The sequence below is a fragment of the Uloborus diversus genome, chromosome 7 (genome assembly GCF_026930045.1).
Source record: "Uloborus diversus isolate 005 chromosome 7, Udiv.v.3.1, whole genome shotgun sequence".
Lineage (NCBI taxonomy): Eukaryota > Metazoa > Arthropoda > Arachnida > Araneae > Uloboridae > Uloborus > Uloborus diversus.
Genome location: NC_072737.1, coordinates 38,032,621 through 38,046,900, shown reverse-complemented (window position 1 = coordinate 38,046,900; position 14,280 = coordinate 38,032,621). Strand labels below are relative to the sequence as shown.

General features: G+C 32.5%; 1 protein-coding gene across 1 annotated transcript in view; it reads left to right on the top strand.

Annotated features, from left to right (window-relative positions):
• Positions 1-14,280, top strand: part of LOC129226156 (MAGUK p55 subfamily member 7-like) — a 48,545-nt gene that overhangs the window by 13,485 nt on the left and 20,780 nt on the right. The window contains exons 6-9 of the mRNA XM_054860756.1: positions 10,473-10,554; positions 10,632-10,717; positions 12,678-12,680; positions 12,792-13,048. Coding sequence (XP_054716731.1) covers positions 10,473-10,554; positions 10,632-10,717; positions 12,678-12,680; positions 12,792-13,048 — 428 coding nt within the window. The remainder of the gene's footprint in view (positions 1-10,472; positions 10,555-10,631; positions 10,718-12,677; positions 12,681-12,791; positions 13,049-14,280) is intronic.

Sequence of the window (14,280 nt, the reverse complement as noted above, 5' to 3'; positions counted from 1 at the left end):
ATCGTATCTTCTTCTGTGTGACAGTTGATGGATAAGCAGTAAATCTAAGGAGAAAAACTTCGAAAAACAAATTCACCACCACTTTCGTTTTTCTCGGAAACACTCCCGATTGACGACGGGTGAAAATGTTACTATGCTGCAGGGGTAGGCTTGCCAGATTTCTGAAATGTCCAACCAGGACACCGGAATACCCCCCCCCCTCCCGTTGCGAGTATTCAAAAGGAAACCAGGGGGTAATAATGGACTCATGTAAAATTTTCTGAAGACAATGTGAAATTTTCAGAAACTGAGAAACTCGGCCCCCCCCCCCCTGTAAAAAATTTTGCAACATGCAAACAGAAATTATTGAAAAGAAACATTTTTTTTTTTTTTTTTTTTTTTTTTAAAGCAATTTTTCAGCTTTAAAATGTGTTGTCAGCCCAAAATGTTTAGAAATTTCGGATCACAAACATCCCTTAAGGGAACACACTCCTATCTGGTTCTTAGCATATTTTAGAGGGTAATTCATTCTCAATGCCATGAATAAATACTAATTATGAGCCTAAACCAGGGGTAATAATAAATGACACAAGCAGATAAATTTAAACATTTTATTTTTTACATGTTAATATTTATTAGTTACTTTAGTAAGAAGAAATATTTTGAATGAGGAATAAAAACTTGAACAATATTTACATGTATTTTTCAATCGCTAGGACTTCTTTTGAAAATTCTTTTTTGGTTTTAATGTTGTTGTAAAAATCCTTACAAGCTGATTTGATATTACTTTTATAAGTCTAAGTTTCAAATGACAAAGTAATTATCCAAAATAATCCTTCACAGTTAATATTTTTTAGACTTTTTTGGTCATCTAATCAAATTTATCTTTTTCCGGGACCTGAAGTAAACCAGCCGGGACACCGGGATTTTCCTTGAAAACCAGGACTGTCCCGGTCAAACCGGGATGTCTGGCAAGCCTATGCAGGGGGGAACTAAAAAGATGCCTGCTTGGCCGCCTGCACACGTGTTCATTGTAATAATAATTTTTAGTTACCTGGGGATTTATGTTTAAGGAATTTTACTAAATAATATTAATAATAATAATAAATATATATTGATGTAAAGAGAGAGAGAGAGAGAGAATGCTGATAGAGTGTTGTGAAAAAAAAATTGTGCCCCCCCCTAAAAATATTTTCTGGTTGCGCCCCTGTCTAAAGCTGATGATTCTATTTTAAATAAATGATTAATTCATAATAGAAAATGTATTAGAATAATATACTAATATTATTACACCATAACAATAAATTTATGTATGTACAATCAGTTTATTTTTCATTTTGTCCATTTCGTCCAGTTTTGTCCATTTTGTCCAGTTTCTTCCGGCGTCCCGAACTTTTTACAAAAAAGTGGACAAAATAGCAACCCTGCCTAGAGGGGTATTCTACCCTGAAATATACTTTAAGTCAATAAAAACGATAGTTTTTCCTGGGAGGGTTTTATTTTTCGGTGTAAAACCTGAGCATCAACCTCACTCATATAAGCCTCATATCCAAAAATATGTTCAATGCTGTTTATATTTCTTTTTTAGAAATCTTGGAAGCAGGGCACTTGCATATGATTCACATAACAGGCCTTCAGTAAAGAATATTCCTGTGTTATTTATATTTATTCAAGTTATTCGTAGATATAATTAAATCATAAGAAAATGCATTAAAACTTCGCTAACCAGCCACGTTTGTTTAGTGGCCAGTTTTCCATTGCACAAAATGTTTTGCTTTTGAGCACAATGTTAAATCAACCCTTAAGCCTTTTAAAGTAGAGGTGGGCAATGTCGTTCTTTTTCATCAGAGGATTGTTCATTCTTTTGATCCGTTCAGCATTCAACAAGTACATTTGAATGACTTTGTTCATCTAAAAAAGTTGCTGGTGATCTCTCTACACAACATACTTACGTACATTTGAAATGTTTCATTAGATCAGTAATATTCTTTGAATAAAAAGTGAGAAGGATTTTATCACGTGCATGGACAGGAAGTGGAAAGTCCAAACATTTTGTTAGTAGCCCAAACAAGCATAGGCGGATTTACGGGGGTGCCAGGGGGTGCGCCGCACCCCCAGTATTTTTGGTTGTATTTGCAAAAATTTCATCAGGAAACAGTTTGGTTTAAAAAATAAAAAAAAAAAGAAAGATATTATTTTTTTTCACCGCTACAATGTAAGTTAATTTACTTTAACCCCCCCCCCCAACCAAAAATCAGCAGTTTAGTGTAATATTGACTGCCGACAGTTCAGTCTCCTGTCTCTCACGCGCTTTTGCTTTGTGGTGAGCTGCAGTGAGTTGGTATTTCCCGTAATTTATCCGCCCCTCCATTCAAGCGAGAAATTGATGAATGAGCTACGCCCTCCAAAGGGGAATGTCAAAACGACAGGAGGATTCTTGGTTTGTAAAAGATGGTGTAGAACAGGTATTTTTCCCCCCTCACACATCTGCTTAAAAAATGAATGTAAGTTTCATTCAATCGACCTACAAGAGGGGGGTGGGGGTATTATTATGTAATTCATATGTATTCCAAATTAATTACATGTTGAACATCAATTCGCACTGGATGTGCACAGCCCTCTGATGAAAGTTACTTCATAAAGGAAAAGAAATAACTAACAAATTTGCAAATAAATTGCAGATCTTTGTTTTGGGGTTACATGCGACCACTTTCTCAACTGAAAAAGTATGGGGATCTAAGACTTATTGAATTTCACTTACTTGCATTGGGAAAATAATTCCACATAGATACCAAAATACAGATCTGCGAGGTGTTCAATATTGTTATTTATTTTCTTATTCTCAACTGAAAAGTAAATTTTATTACGCATAGTATAGGAATATTGGTAATGCGACTGAATGTCCCAATTTTTAACAATTTGTATTATGTTTTAAAATAGTAAGTGGGGACCAATTTTTTTCGAAAACTTTCGGAATTTGTATTTTGACTACAAACACAAAAAAATGATCCAGTTAATTTAGTGAACTACTGAAATAATTATTCCCTCCTTCCTTCTTTATGTATATATATATATATATATATATATATATATATACATCTGTTTGAATTGCAGTGAATTAGTGAAACTTTTCTGAAGCGACTACTCTACGTTACTAAAAATAAAAAAAATAGTCGTCAACGGAGGTTAGTAGCCCTTATCGGCCGTTTTCGAATATGCAAAAAATAATAATATCACCAATAAAAAAACATTTATGTTCTGCTTACTATACTTATAATATTATGATAAAAATATTTTTAAATAGAGGAAAAAAAAACTAAAACTTTTCTTTTGTCAAATATATTTCTAACATTAATTTTCCATTTAAGAACCAGAGGTCGCTTTAAAATGTGAGACGAGATTTTTCTCTCTCTCTCTCTGCTTCGGATTCCTTGTTTTTTTTTGTTTTTTTCTAAAATATTTTTTATTTGTAATCTAGTTTCATCTTTTAGCTGCAAAACTCATTTATTAATGTTGTTCACATTAGTGCGATCTGAGTGCAACATGTTTATTTATTTTTCACCTGTTCAAGAGAGCTAAAACTAAAGTCTGACAACTAAAATAATCTAGGAATGCCCCGTTCCATTCACAAGCAACAACTAAATTTCGAGAACATCCTTTTGGAAAACTAGTTAGTCCTTATCAACTTTCTGCAATGACGAATTCGCGCTTGACCTGTCGTAAGATATACTTGTCACCTTACTTCCCTAAGGTGCCAAAAACTACGCCCTCCTTTTTGTATCATTTCTGAGGCTCTAAAACAGATGGGTAGAAAAGGAATCCTTTTGAAATCCGTAGAAAAATAGATTTTACCCCCTTATTCTGGTTTATTTCCACCTTCGTAAGCAACAGAGGACAGATGCTCCAAACTAAAATGTTTTATTGGCTTTTCTTTCGCTATCTCTCTTATGGTTTACTGCATTTTTGGGGGGCTGAATTTTTCAAATTGGTCGTAGGTTGGAACAGGTTTCAGTGCAGTGTCCAGTTTGCTCTTCTGAAACACTTATTGTCTACTCCTGATCCCCTACGCCTTTCCATTCATGGTGACAGGTCGCAAAAAATAAAGGAGCAGCGAGTTTATGGACCTGCAGCACTCGTTTTTTAGTTGACACTGCAGGTTAGTTCAGCTGAGTATAGTGTTTTGTTATAGTCGTGTTGTTCAGTCCAAGATTTACTGTAGTGTTCTACTAATTCGTAAAATTGTAGTTTTAAGTTTCGTAAGCTCAATTCATCATGAGTTTCAGCAAGCCGATGCGAGGTAGTACTGGTGGTCGGGACATAAGATCTTTTTTTGCAAATCGTAAAGAAAATGTGCAAAAAAATTCATCAAATGAACTCTGCAGTCAGACCGAGACAGTCATGGAAGAAGTGGAGTCTAGTACATGTAGACTAGTTGAAGAGAGCATTGATTTGGGCGACATCGCTTCCGGCCCATATAGACCTATTTTGTTCCAGTTTCCAATAAATGCTGGAACTAAAAGGTGTTTCAATAAAATGTTCTATGAAAAACATGAATGGTTAGAGTACAGTGTAAAAAACGATGCCGTATTTTGCTATGCCTGTAGAATATTTTTAACTACTGGCAAAGGTGGCCATGCAAAAGAGGATACTTTCACTAAAAAGGGCATGAAAAATTGGAGAAAAACAACAGAAAAATTAAATAAACACTCAGAATGTGAAACACATAAACTTTGCATGTCAAAATGGAAAAACTACAAATTACCTACTGAAACTGTTTTGACACAAGTATCAGAGAGTCATAAACAACAAATTATGGAAAAAAAGGAATACATTAAAAAAATAATTGATATTTTGCTGTACTTGGCCCGTCAAGGGTTGGCTTTGAGGGGCCACGATGAATCAAAAACATCGGCAAACAAAGGAAATTTCTTAGAACTTTGTGAACTTGTAAATACGATCCTATTTTCAAAAATAAATATCAACACTATTTCAATTTAACTGGCTCGCAGACGCAAAATGAACTAATTCGTATCGTTTATGAGGAAGTTTTGAGACAAATTGTTCATGAAGTGAATTCTGCTGAATTCTTTGCTCTTATGGTTGATGAGGCTAAATCACACAAAACCCAACAGCTTTGTATTTGCATTCGCTACCGTTATCAAGACAAAATCAAGGAAAGATTAATCTCAATGAAAGATGTTTCACTTTCTCGGGATGCGAGAAGTTTATCTGAAACTATTTTGGACTGTTTGAAGAATATCGGCATCACTGCCACTTTAATTGGTCAATCATTCGATGGAGCTTCCGTAATGTCAGGAGTTCACAATGGTCTGCAAGCCATTGTTCAAAGATCCCATCCACTTGCGAAGTACGTACACTGTATGGCACATAAATTAAACTTAGTGTTGGTTGCTGCTTGCAATAGCAATGATTTGTCTTGCAGCTTTTTCAATACGATGCAAGCTTTATATAATTTTTTTTCAAACCCCGAATCAAATGCTCTTTTTATTAATGTACAAAAAGAATTGAAAATTGAGGCAAATGACAAGAAAGACCATATTCGGGCTGTAGTGAAACAGTCTGACACGCGATGGTCATGTAGAGCTTCAGCCGTTTCAACTATTGAAGATAAGTTTAAGGCTATTATTGCAGTTTTGGAGATATTTGCAACCGATTTGAGACATTCGAGATCGCCAGAAGCAAAGGGTTTACTTGCTTCTATCTTATCGATAGATTTCATTGTCTGCTTGTTAGTTTTCTCTGAGACGTTGACATACTTGAATGTATTGAGTAAAGCCTTACAGAAAGAAGAAAACAGTATTGCGTCGTGCTCTTCATCTATTAAAGGGGCAATCAAAGTTTTAGAGAGCTGGAGAAACGAGGAGAAGTGGGATGAAACTTGGAATAAAGTTCAAAAGTTTGGACAAGAAAATGACATTCAAATTCCGATCCCGAGTGATGATGACAGTAGTATACTTCAGCAGCGCAGTAAACGGCGGAGGATACTTTCCACCAGATTTGACAACTGTTTTGTTATGACACCTGTTGGTCGCATGCACACTGATACTGTGGAGGAGATTATCGATAAGGAAAAAGGCTCACCAGGTGCTGTGGTTAAAACTTCTTTCCTCAGAAATTTTTTTTATCCAGTTCTAGATATACTGCTAGCAGAAATGAACAGAAGATTTTCGGAGGATAGTTTAAAATTAGCAACTTCCAGCGAGCAATTTCTGCGTCTTAATGCTGAAAATGGAATGTTCTTTATAAACAGCTACCCAGTACCTAATATTAATGTAAGAGTTTTAAAAGCGGAAATGGATATTGCGAAATCGGCCATCCAGGGTGACTGTACACATGCTTCCATAGATCTTCAAAATTCTTCTTTGAAGACCATTGTGCCAGCTTTGACAGAAAGCATTTCAAAGGAAGTTTATCCTAATTTGTACAGGATGATGTGCATAGCTTTCACATTACCTTTTAATAGTGCTACTTGTGAAAGAACCTTTTCAGTTATGCGGAGAATTAGTAACTATCTACGTTCTACAATGAACCAGGAAAGATTATCAGATTTAATTGTTCTGTTTTCAGAAAGTGATTTAGTAAAGAAACTTGACTACGAGACTCTGGCTAATACATATCTCTCCAAAAATGGGCGAAAGTAAGTTGGCTTGTTACAATCCCTATTGACGTTACTATTAAATATCTTTCAAGTTATTCTTGATTTAAGAGAATGTAGGGCAAGGTCAAAGTGAAATATTTACTCTGTTTTAAGCGCTAATCAATGATTACAATAATAAAAGCAATTTTCAAAAATTGATAATCATTTTTGCTTTGAGTCAAAAATTAAAATGATAAAGCTCTTGTTATTAAGATTTTGAAAATTGTGACCTACCAATTTTCGGGGAGGAATTTATTTATTTAATTTTAAGTTCAGTTTTATTTTAAATGTTTTGTACAGTGAGTCAAATGCATGAGGGGCAAATGTGAATAGTTCATTTCATTACTTTTTTATTCATTTACTATTTCATTCGCTCATTTGTTTATTTCATTTATTTATTTTTTATATATATTTTTGTACATACCTTAATTTATGTATTTATTTTATTTTATTGTTTCGTCAGTTATTCATTTGTTCATTCATTCTTTTATTTACTCATTCATTTGATCAAAAATATGTTTAATGAACAAATAGAAAATATTTCATCTGTAATTTTCAGAACAAATTTTCAACTCGATCATTTTGACATACGTTAGTTACCTTAAATATTTTACTGTGTCCTACATTCCCCTACATAATTTCTTCAAAAGTCTTTTGTTATGAAGAATAACTACCGCTGGGTGTGGTTTAAATGTGTTTGATTATATTACAATTACTGTAATAAAAACTATTTGTATTGAGCTTTGTAATATTTTATGTTCCTTTAATTATTTTTATACAAAAAAGGCATGTTAATATATTTATATTGTCATACTTATTTTTGAGCAAGTGTTGCAAAATTGACATCAACATCATGTTAAGAATAAGAGTATTTTTATCTATTTGAAAAAAAAATAATAATAATAATTTCAACTTTAAATAAACACATTTCTTAAATTATTTATTTTTCGGTGCAGTATTATAGAAAAAATATTTACTCTTACTTATTGGTATGTAATACAATTTCTTTCACTTATAATTAACAATGGTTAATAAAGCCAAAAAAGAAGACTTTTGTAATGTACTTTAACCATCATATAAACTGTTTCAAGTTCTAGCACATCAATTGAGTAAGTAGTGCTATAAAATCTGCTCTAAAATCAACTAAAAAACCAGCATTTTTAAGGTAAATTTTCCGAAGGAGGGCCTAAACCCCTGTTTGTTCTGGAAATATTACCCCAAACTTCCGCATTCTCACACCCCCAGAATTCGCAGCCTAAATCCGCCTATGCAAACAAGTTACTCAAAACATTACTAATGGATACATTGGAAAATTGCAAATAAACTGCAATGGTTAAAGAAAAATTGTGATTAAAGCAGAAGGTAAAAAGGTTTGAAATGAATATATTGTACAGTCAAGTCCCGACTTACTCGAGGGATGCGTTCCAAGACTCCTTGCGTAAGTCGAAATTTCGCGTTGTGGAAAAATATCTGCATACAAATATTTTAAAGCATACCAAATTCTTTTAGACACTTGTAAAAACCCTCAAACTGCTCTAAAGCATTCCTCAACTATATACTGTAGTTTTTTGCTTATGAACTGAGCATTTACTGTATTTAAAAAATGAAATGTTTTATTCAACATGAAATACTTTAAGATGCGCAAAATGAATGACCAATAAGAGGGAAAGATACACGGAGGTAACACAACATGGTACGTGTAGCATGTAGTAATACTAAATTGATGCACTATAACAGTACTGTACAGTAAGTACAGTAACACTATTTAAGAATTAAAAAATGAAAATGGTGATGATTTATGCTCCGTGATAAGATTGTTATTCTTATCTAGTACATTTTTAAACACGGTTGCTTCGCGTTTTCTTTTATAACGTTTCAATTTGTGGCAACATCTCCTCTTCCTAATCTCTTTATTAATATACATTACAAGAGCAACTTCCATTTTCATAATATTTACTTTGCTAGACTGCTCTGGAAGCTTCAATATTGAAACCAAGTTCTAAACTTTTATGGATATTTTTTTGTTTTGACTTTTAATTGCGCATTGAAGATTCACTCATACTTATTGTCGTGCTACTGTTGACAATTTGTAGTAGTTATCGAGAATCTTAGCCTTTTTTTATGTGAGAAACTTTCTTTTTTTCCCATCGTCACAAACTTTAGATGAAAGTGCCACCAAGGTGCCATTGTATTTCACCAACTTTAATATTTAGAATGAAAAAAAAAAAAGAAAGATGCTGAGTGGTTATTTGCACTAACTCAACGATGCCTAGACTAGTTTGGTGTGGGAAGTATGGCTGTCAATGATGCTCAAAGGGATGTAATAACATTCACGAAATCAATATTTAGTAGACAATAACGAAGCTAATACTTCCTTCCAATAAAAATTCATTTGTGGGCGAAAAACTTGCGTTAGCTCTGAAATTCCTTACTCGGGAAAAATTCGCGTTATAGCTATTTTGCGTAAGTCGGATCGCGTTGTAGCGGGAGTCGACTGTACTGCATTGAGAAAAAGGAAATTTGAGATTGATTAAGAGTTGAAAATTTGAAGATGAATGTAACTCAAAGAAAAAAAAAGAGAGATTTTCTCACAAGTGCATCAATACAATGTTCCAAGCTGCAAAAGAATGGGTGTTCATTTTTTAGGTGAACAAACAGATCCGTTCATTTTAAGTATTCATTCATTTTAACTCGTTTGTTCATGAATGACACATCCCCATTTTAAACCCTGCAATGCATTACGGTAGTATCTAGTCTATGATCAAAATAAACTGGCAACTGTTGTTTTATTTCCTTTTTTTTTAAATATTATTTTTACCTTCAGCCTTTTGTTTAGAGAGTGCCCTGATATTTTTCATGTTTAAATTTTTGTGGTGAGGCGAGGGCCAGGGTGGAAATTTTCACAAAATGTAGGGGTAGCAGCTCGAAGAGGTTTTACTGTAGTAAGCAAATTTATTATGAAAAATAGTTAGCAAATTTAGACATAAAAAATTATAGTACTTCCAGTTTCTACTGAATATCTTCAACACTGTTATCAGCCAATTTGCTGATTGTAATAAACACAAATTAATGCTACCATTAAATTCATAAAACAAGGCGTTTTAATATTTTAAAAGTTTAATTTGAGTGGCATTCTAGTTGTTTGCTCCATTGTTTGCAAACATTCACTGGTTTGGTAAACTAGCTTTGTCTTCCAGTTTGAAGGTAATCTCAGTTTCAGTGGGAGGACATCTGCCTTTCTTATCTGCCTCTAGCTCAGTTGTTGACAATTCCAGACTGATCAGTCTCAACTGGTACTAAACTTAAGGACTAAACTGTAGTCTCTGGATAGTACATTGCTTGTTAGCATTTCTTCATTTTTGCTTGCTATTTAATTAAAATTTGGGTAGGACAAGAAAGAAGACTGTTAAAGGGATAAAGAAAATATCTCAAAGGAGCATTTAAATATAAAGAATTGGTTACTCGTGCTTCTCTAAGCCAAAAAAAAAAAAAAAAAAGTTTATAAAAGAAGTAGCATATAAAAATCAAGTGAACACTTTTGAACTTTTTTTTTATGCATGCATTTTGTTCTTTTTTTGTTTTGGAATAACAAATGAAATAATTAATGCTGTTTCATTTTATAGGATTGTTAAAAAAATATTTTTGTTTACTGTATCAAAATGAACTCATAAAAACATAATTTTAAAATACTCTTTTTTGCTGTAATAATATTTTGCTGTTTGATAATTATGCAATTGTTTTATTTTATGTATACATGCAGAGTGCTATTGGATGCACTTCACATATGTAAGGATATGTATTTCATTACCATAACAGTAATTATTTATCTGTTTAGGGTGCCACTATAAAAATCGATGAAGCATCTGATGCCGTGGTTGTATCTCGAATAGTCAGAGGAAGTGTAGCAGACCGCAGTGGTGAGTCTGTGTATGGTATTAATAGCAAGTTTACAGCTGTCACTTTACAACTTTTAATGAGCTTTTGTTTCTTCTAGGCCTTATAAATGTAGGCGATGAACTTAGAGAAGTAAATGGAGTTAGAGTAAAAGGCAAAAGCCCATTAGATATTCTTGCAATTCTGGTATGATTATCCATTTAAAAAACTTTTTGCTTCTGAAGTTTTTTGATTATTTTTGGTATTTGATATTAGATTATGTAAAAATAAAAACTTTAATTCTTTTTGAGCTAAACAACCCTGTCTAGAACACGGATTCTAATTCCACATAATGCAGTTAAATTTTGAAGATTTCAAAAAACAATACTCAAATAATATTTTATGACACAGTAATGATTGTATCTTATGAGATAGGTCCATTACTCAGCAAAAATAAAAAAATAAATATTGCATCTGGAAATCTTCAAAGTAATGGCATTATATAAAGGAAGAGTCCGTGTTCTTTCTAAAGTTCATGCAATGAAACATGATGTAACAAATTTGGGGTCTTTATAGGGTGTTTTGTATAAAAATTGATGCCCTTGTTCCCATCGAGTTGCACTGCTGTTTATTATATACCCAGTAATCTCATTTTTCTCAAGAGAATTTTTTCAGTTTTTATTTTTTACAGTTTAAGATTTGGCACTTTTGTTTCGTTTCATGCGAATGAGATTCAATCATATGCGGTGTTGGCATCGCAAAAAAATAAATAATAGCTGGACGACCTTCAAAGAGATGACATTGATGAGCTCTTAGACTCTCACAATTCTTTGAAATGACAAAAGAGAGTAAAAGTTAATGACATTGAAGACATATAACCAAGAACTTTCGCATTAAATCTTTTGAAAAGTTGCTTGTCAATGCAAATTATCTGTCTCATTTATTAGTGAAGGGGAATCTAGTCATGAAGAGACTTCTAAAAACAAGAAATCATGGATACATTAGTGTCCTACAAAGAACCGCAGCTGAAAATAATCAATGACTATCATAACTAGTTATTTTTCAAAACAGTAAGTTTCTTTTGAATGAGAAACATATTGCACAGGATTAAAATGAAAAGGGCACATCTATAATAATGATCAATTTTGAGATGTGCCCCTTTCAATTTATGTATGCAATATATATTAGTGGTGCGACATTGATATATATGTTTTTGAAACATCAATGTTTTTCGATATCAATGTTTTATATTTGATCCAAAAGTATCTTTAAAGAATGAATGTGTTTACAGTTATGATGAAAGCTTTATAATTAATTAATTATTGAAGATTTATCATATTGAAAAGAATTTTCTAATGTTAGTTGTTTCTATAGAAGTAGACTTATATTGCAGAAACATTGACGATCCTTTTTTACAATTCACTGTCAAAAGAAATATTTAATTAATAAGTAGCCATCTTTATTATTATTAAATTTTCTTTGTCAGTTCAAATATCTTATTAATAAATTGATTACTGTGAACGTAGTTCTAGCATCCAAATATTTTTTAGAGTTTATTATGTACAGCATGCATTAAAAAGTTCTATGTTTCAGAACATCGATGTTTTTGATCGATATATCAATACCATTGATGTTTTAGATTTTAGACATTGATGTTTCAAAACATAGATGTTTTTGGTCAATATATAGATATCATCGATATTTTAGATTTTGGACATGAATGTTTTTCCATCCATGTTGCACCGCAAATATATTTATATATCATTGGTATGTTCACTGATGTTTCCTTTATGCACGTGCGTTCATATGTACTGAAATAATTACACAACAAACAAATTAAACATTTTTCTATGGGACCTAACCCATATTTTAACACTAATATTAAGTCTTGATTTACGCAGCATTTTTGTGGAATGTAACCTCTGCGTAAAACAAGGGGTCTATTCCATATGTATGTAGAAAGAGACTGTCAAGCCCTTTCTGTCATGTTTTATCTTTTTTCTGATTGAATGTTTTAGCTTTGATTTGTACCTGACTCATATTGTTTATGTTTTGTGAGTTAAATGTTTAAAAATGTATTTACATTTATACTTTGTGTTACCTTAATTAATTTATTTTTTTCTCTATTTTCTTTTTCATGAATTATGGATCTTAACTCATCTTTTAGGAGGTAAGATATTTTTATTTTGCTAACTGTTTCATACTATAAACAAAAGAAAAGTAATTTTTCACTAGAATAACTTAGTTCCCCAGGACTATATTTTGCTCTTCTCATTTGCAGCAATGTCGGGAAGGTACAATTACCTTCAAGCTGATACCTGGTGTGCCACCCAAGCATGCTCCTTCGGATATAGTGCGTGCTAATTTTTGTTATGATCCTATGCTGGACTCTCTAAATCCCAAGCCTGATTCTGGTCTCGCTTACATAAGGGGAGACATATTGCACATAGTGAGTCGACAAGATCCAGATTGGTGGCAAGCGCATTTCGATAATGATACAAGAATCGGAATCATACCTAGTCCAACCCTCCAGAAAAGGTTAGAAATGCTTTATTTGAAAAAGCTAAAGAAAAGAAAGATTTCAATCTGCGAACAAATGAATTTTCAAATGACAAAAAAAAATTTTGAAAAAAAAAATAGAACCGACTTCAAAATTGCTCTAAAAAGTGAAAAATAATTTTATTCTTTAAACACCATCGATAATACTTTTAAACATAATTTTTGAAGTTGGCGCAAAAACGATCGATAAAATCATTCACAGCCATAACTCAACTACAAGTATAAATTTAACCAGGTCCAGTTTCTTCACTACCACGTGCATTACGCATTGATGACAGCATATTTGAGTAATGATATAAATGTTTCGTTCCTAACTTTGGATGATTTTTTGATAAAAATATGAACGAAGCATGGTTACAATGGATTTTACTTTTTGTTTTTGCGCCAACTTCAAAAATTATGTTTAAAAGTATTATCGATGGTGTTTAAAGAATAAAATTATTTTTCACTTTGTAGAGCAATTTTGAAGTCGGTTCTATTTTTTTTTTCAAAATTTTTTTATTTCATTCTTTTTAGTGTAAATGTAGATATTTCAGTAAAAGTAAGAAATTACCTAGTAAGAAGTTCGGCTCTATATCACTGTATTGCTTTAGAAAAGCCTTTATTCAAAATTATCATTACAATTACTATTAATGTTACTGTTATATGGCACCAAACTTTTATAACAATGAGTTTCATATTGTCGCGTAGATGAAGATAGCGAAGACAATGTGAAAGCCAAATGAAGCTAATACTTGTTAGTCTCAACTCGAGATCTTTATTCAGAACCACGAATGAACGTTACATCTCCTTATATACAACTTGAGAAAGTGCTGGAACTTTCCAGACTTGGAAAGATACAGAAATTAATAGAACATTCGAGTAAATATGGGAAATAGTAGAAACGAAATTTTAGTAAAATTCACTTTGTCCTAGTCAGGATTTGAACCCGAGTCGCTCGTGTGGGAGGCGAAAATTCTACCACTGAGCCACCGTTATCCACGGATGAAAAGTGTGAACTTCGCTACAATATCATTTTAATCATTTAATAGGGAAATTGCATAAAATTTACTGTTTTTTGCCCATAACTTTTTTTCTAAAGGACAAATAGGGTCAAACAAAGTAATGGGACCTAAGTTGAGCCATCCCCTATCCATTAAAAAAAGAATCATCAAAATCGGTTCACTAGGTGAGACGCTATGAGCAGACAAACAAAAAAAAAACATACATAC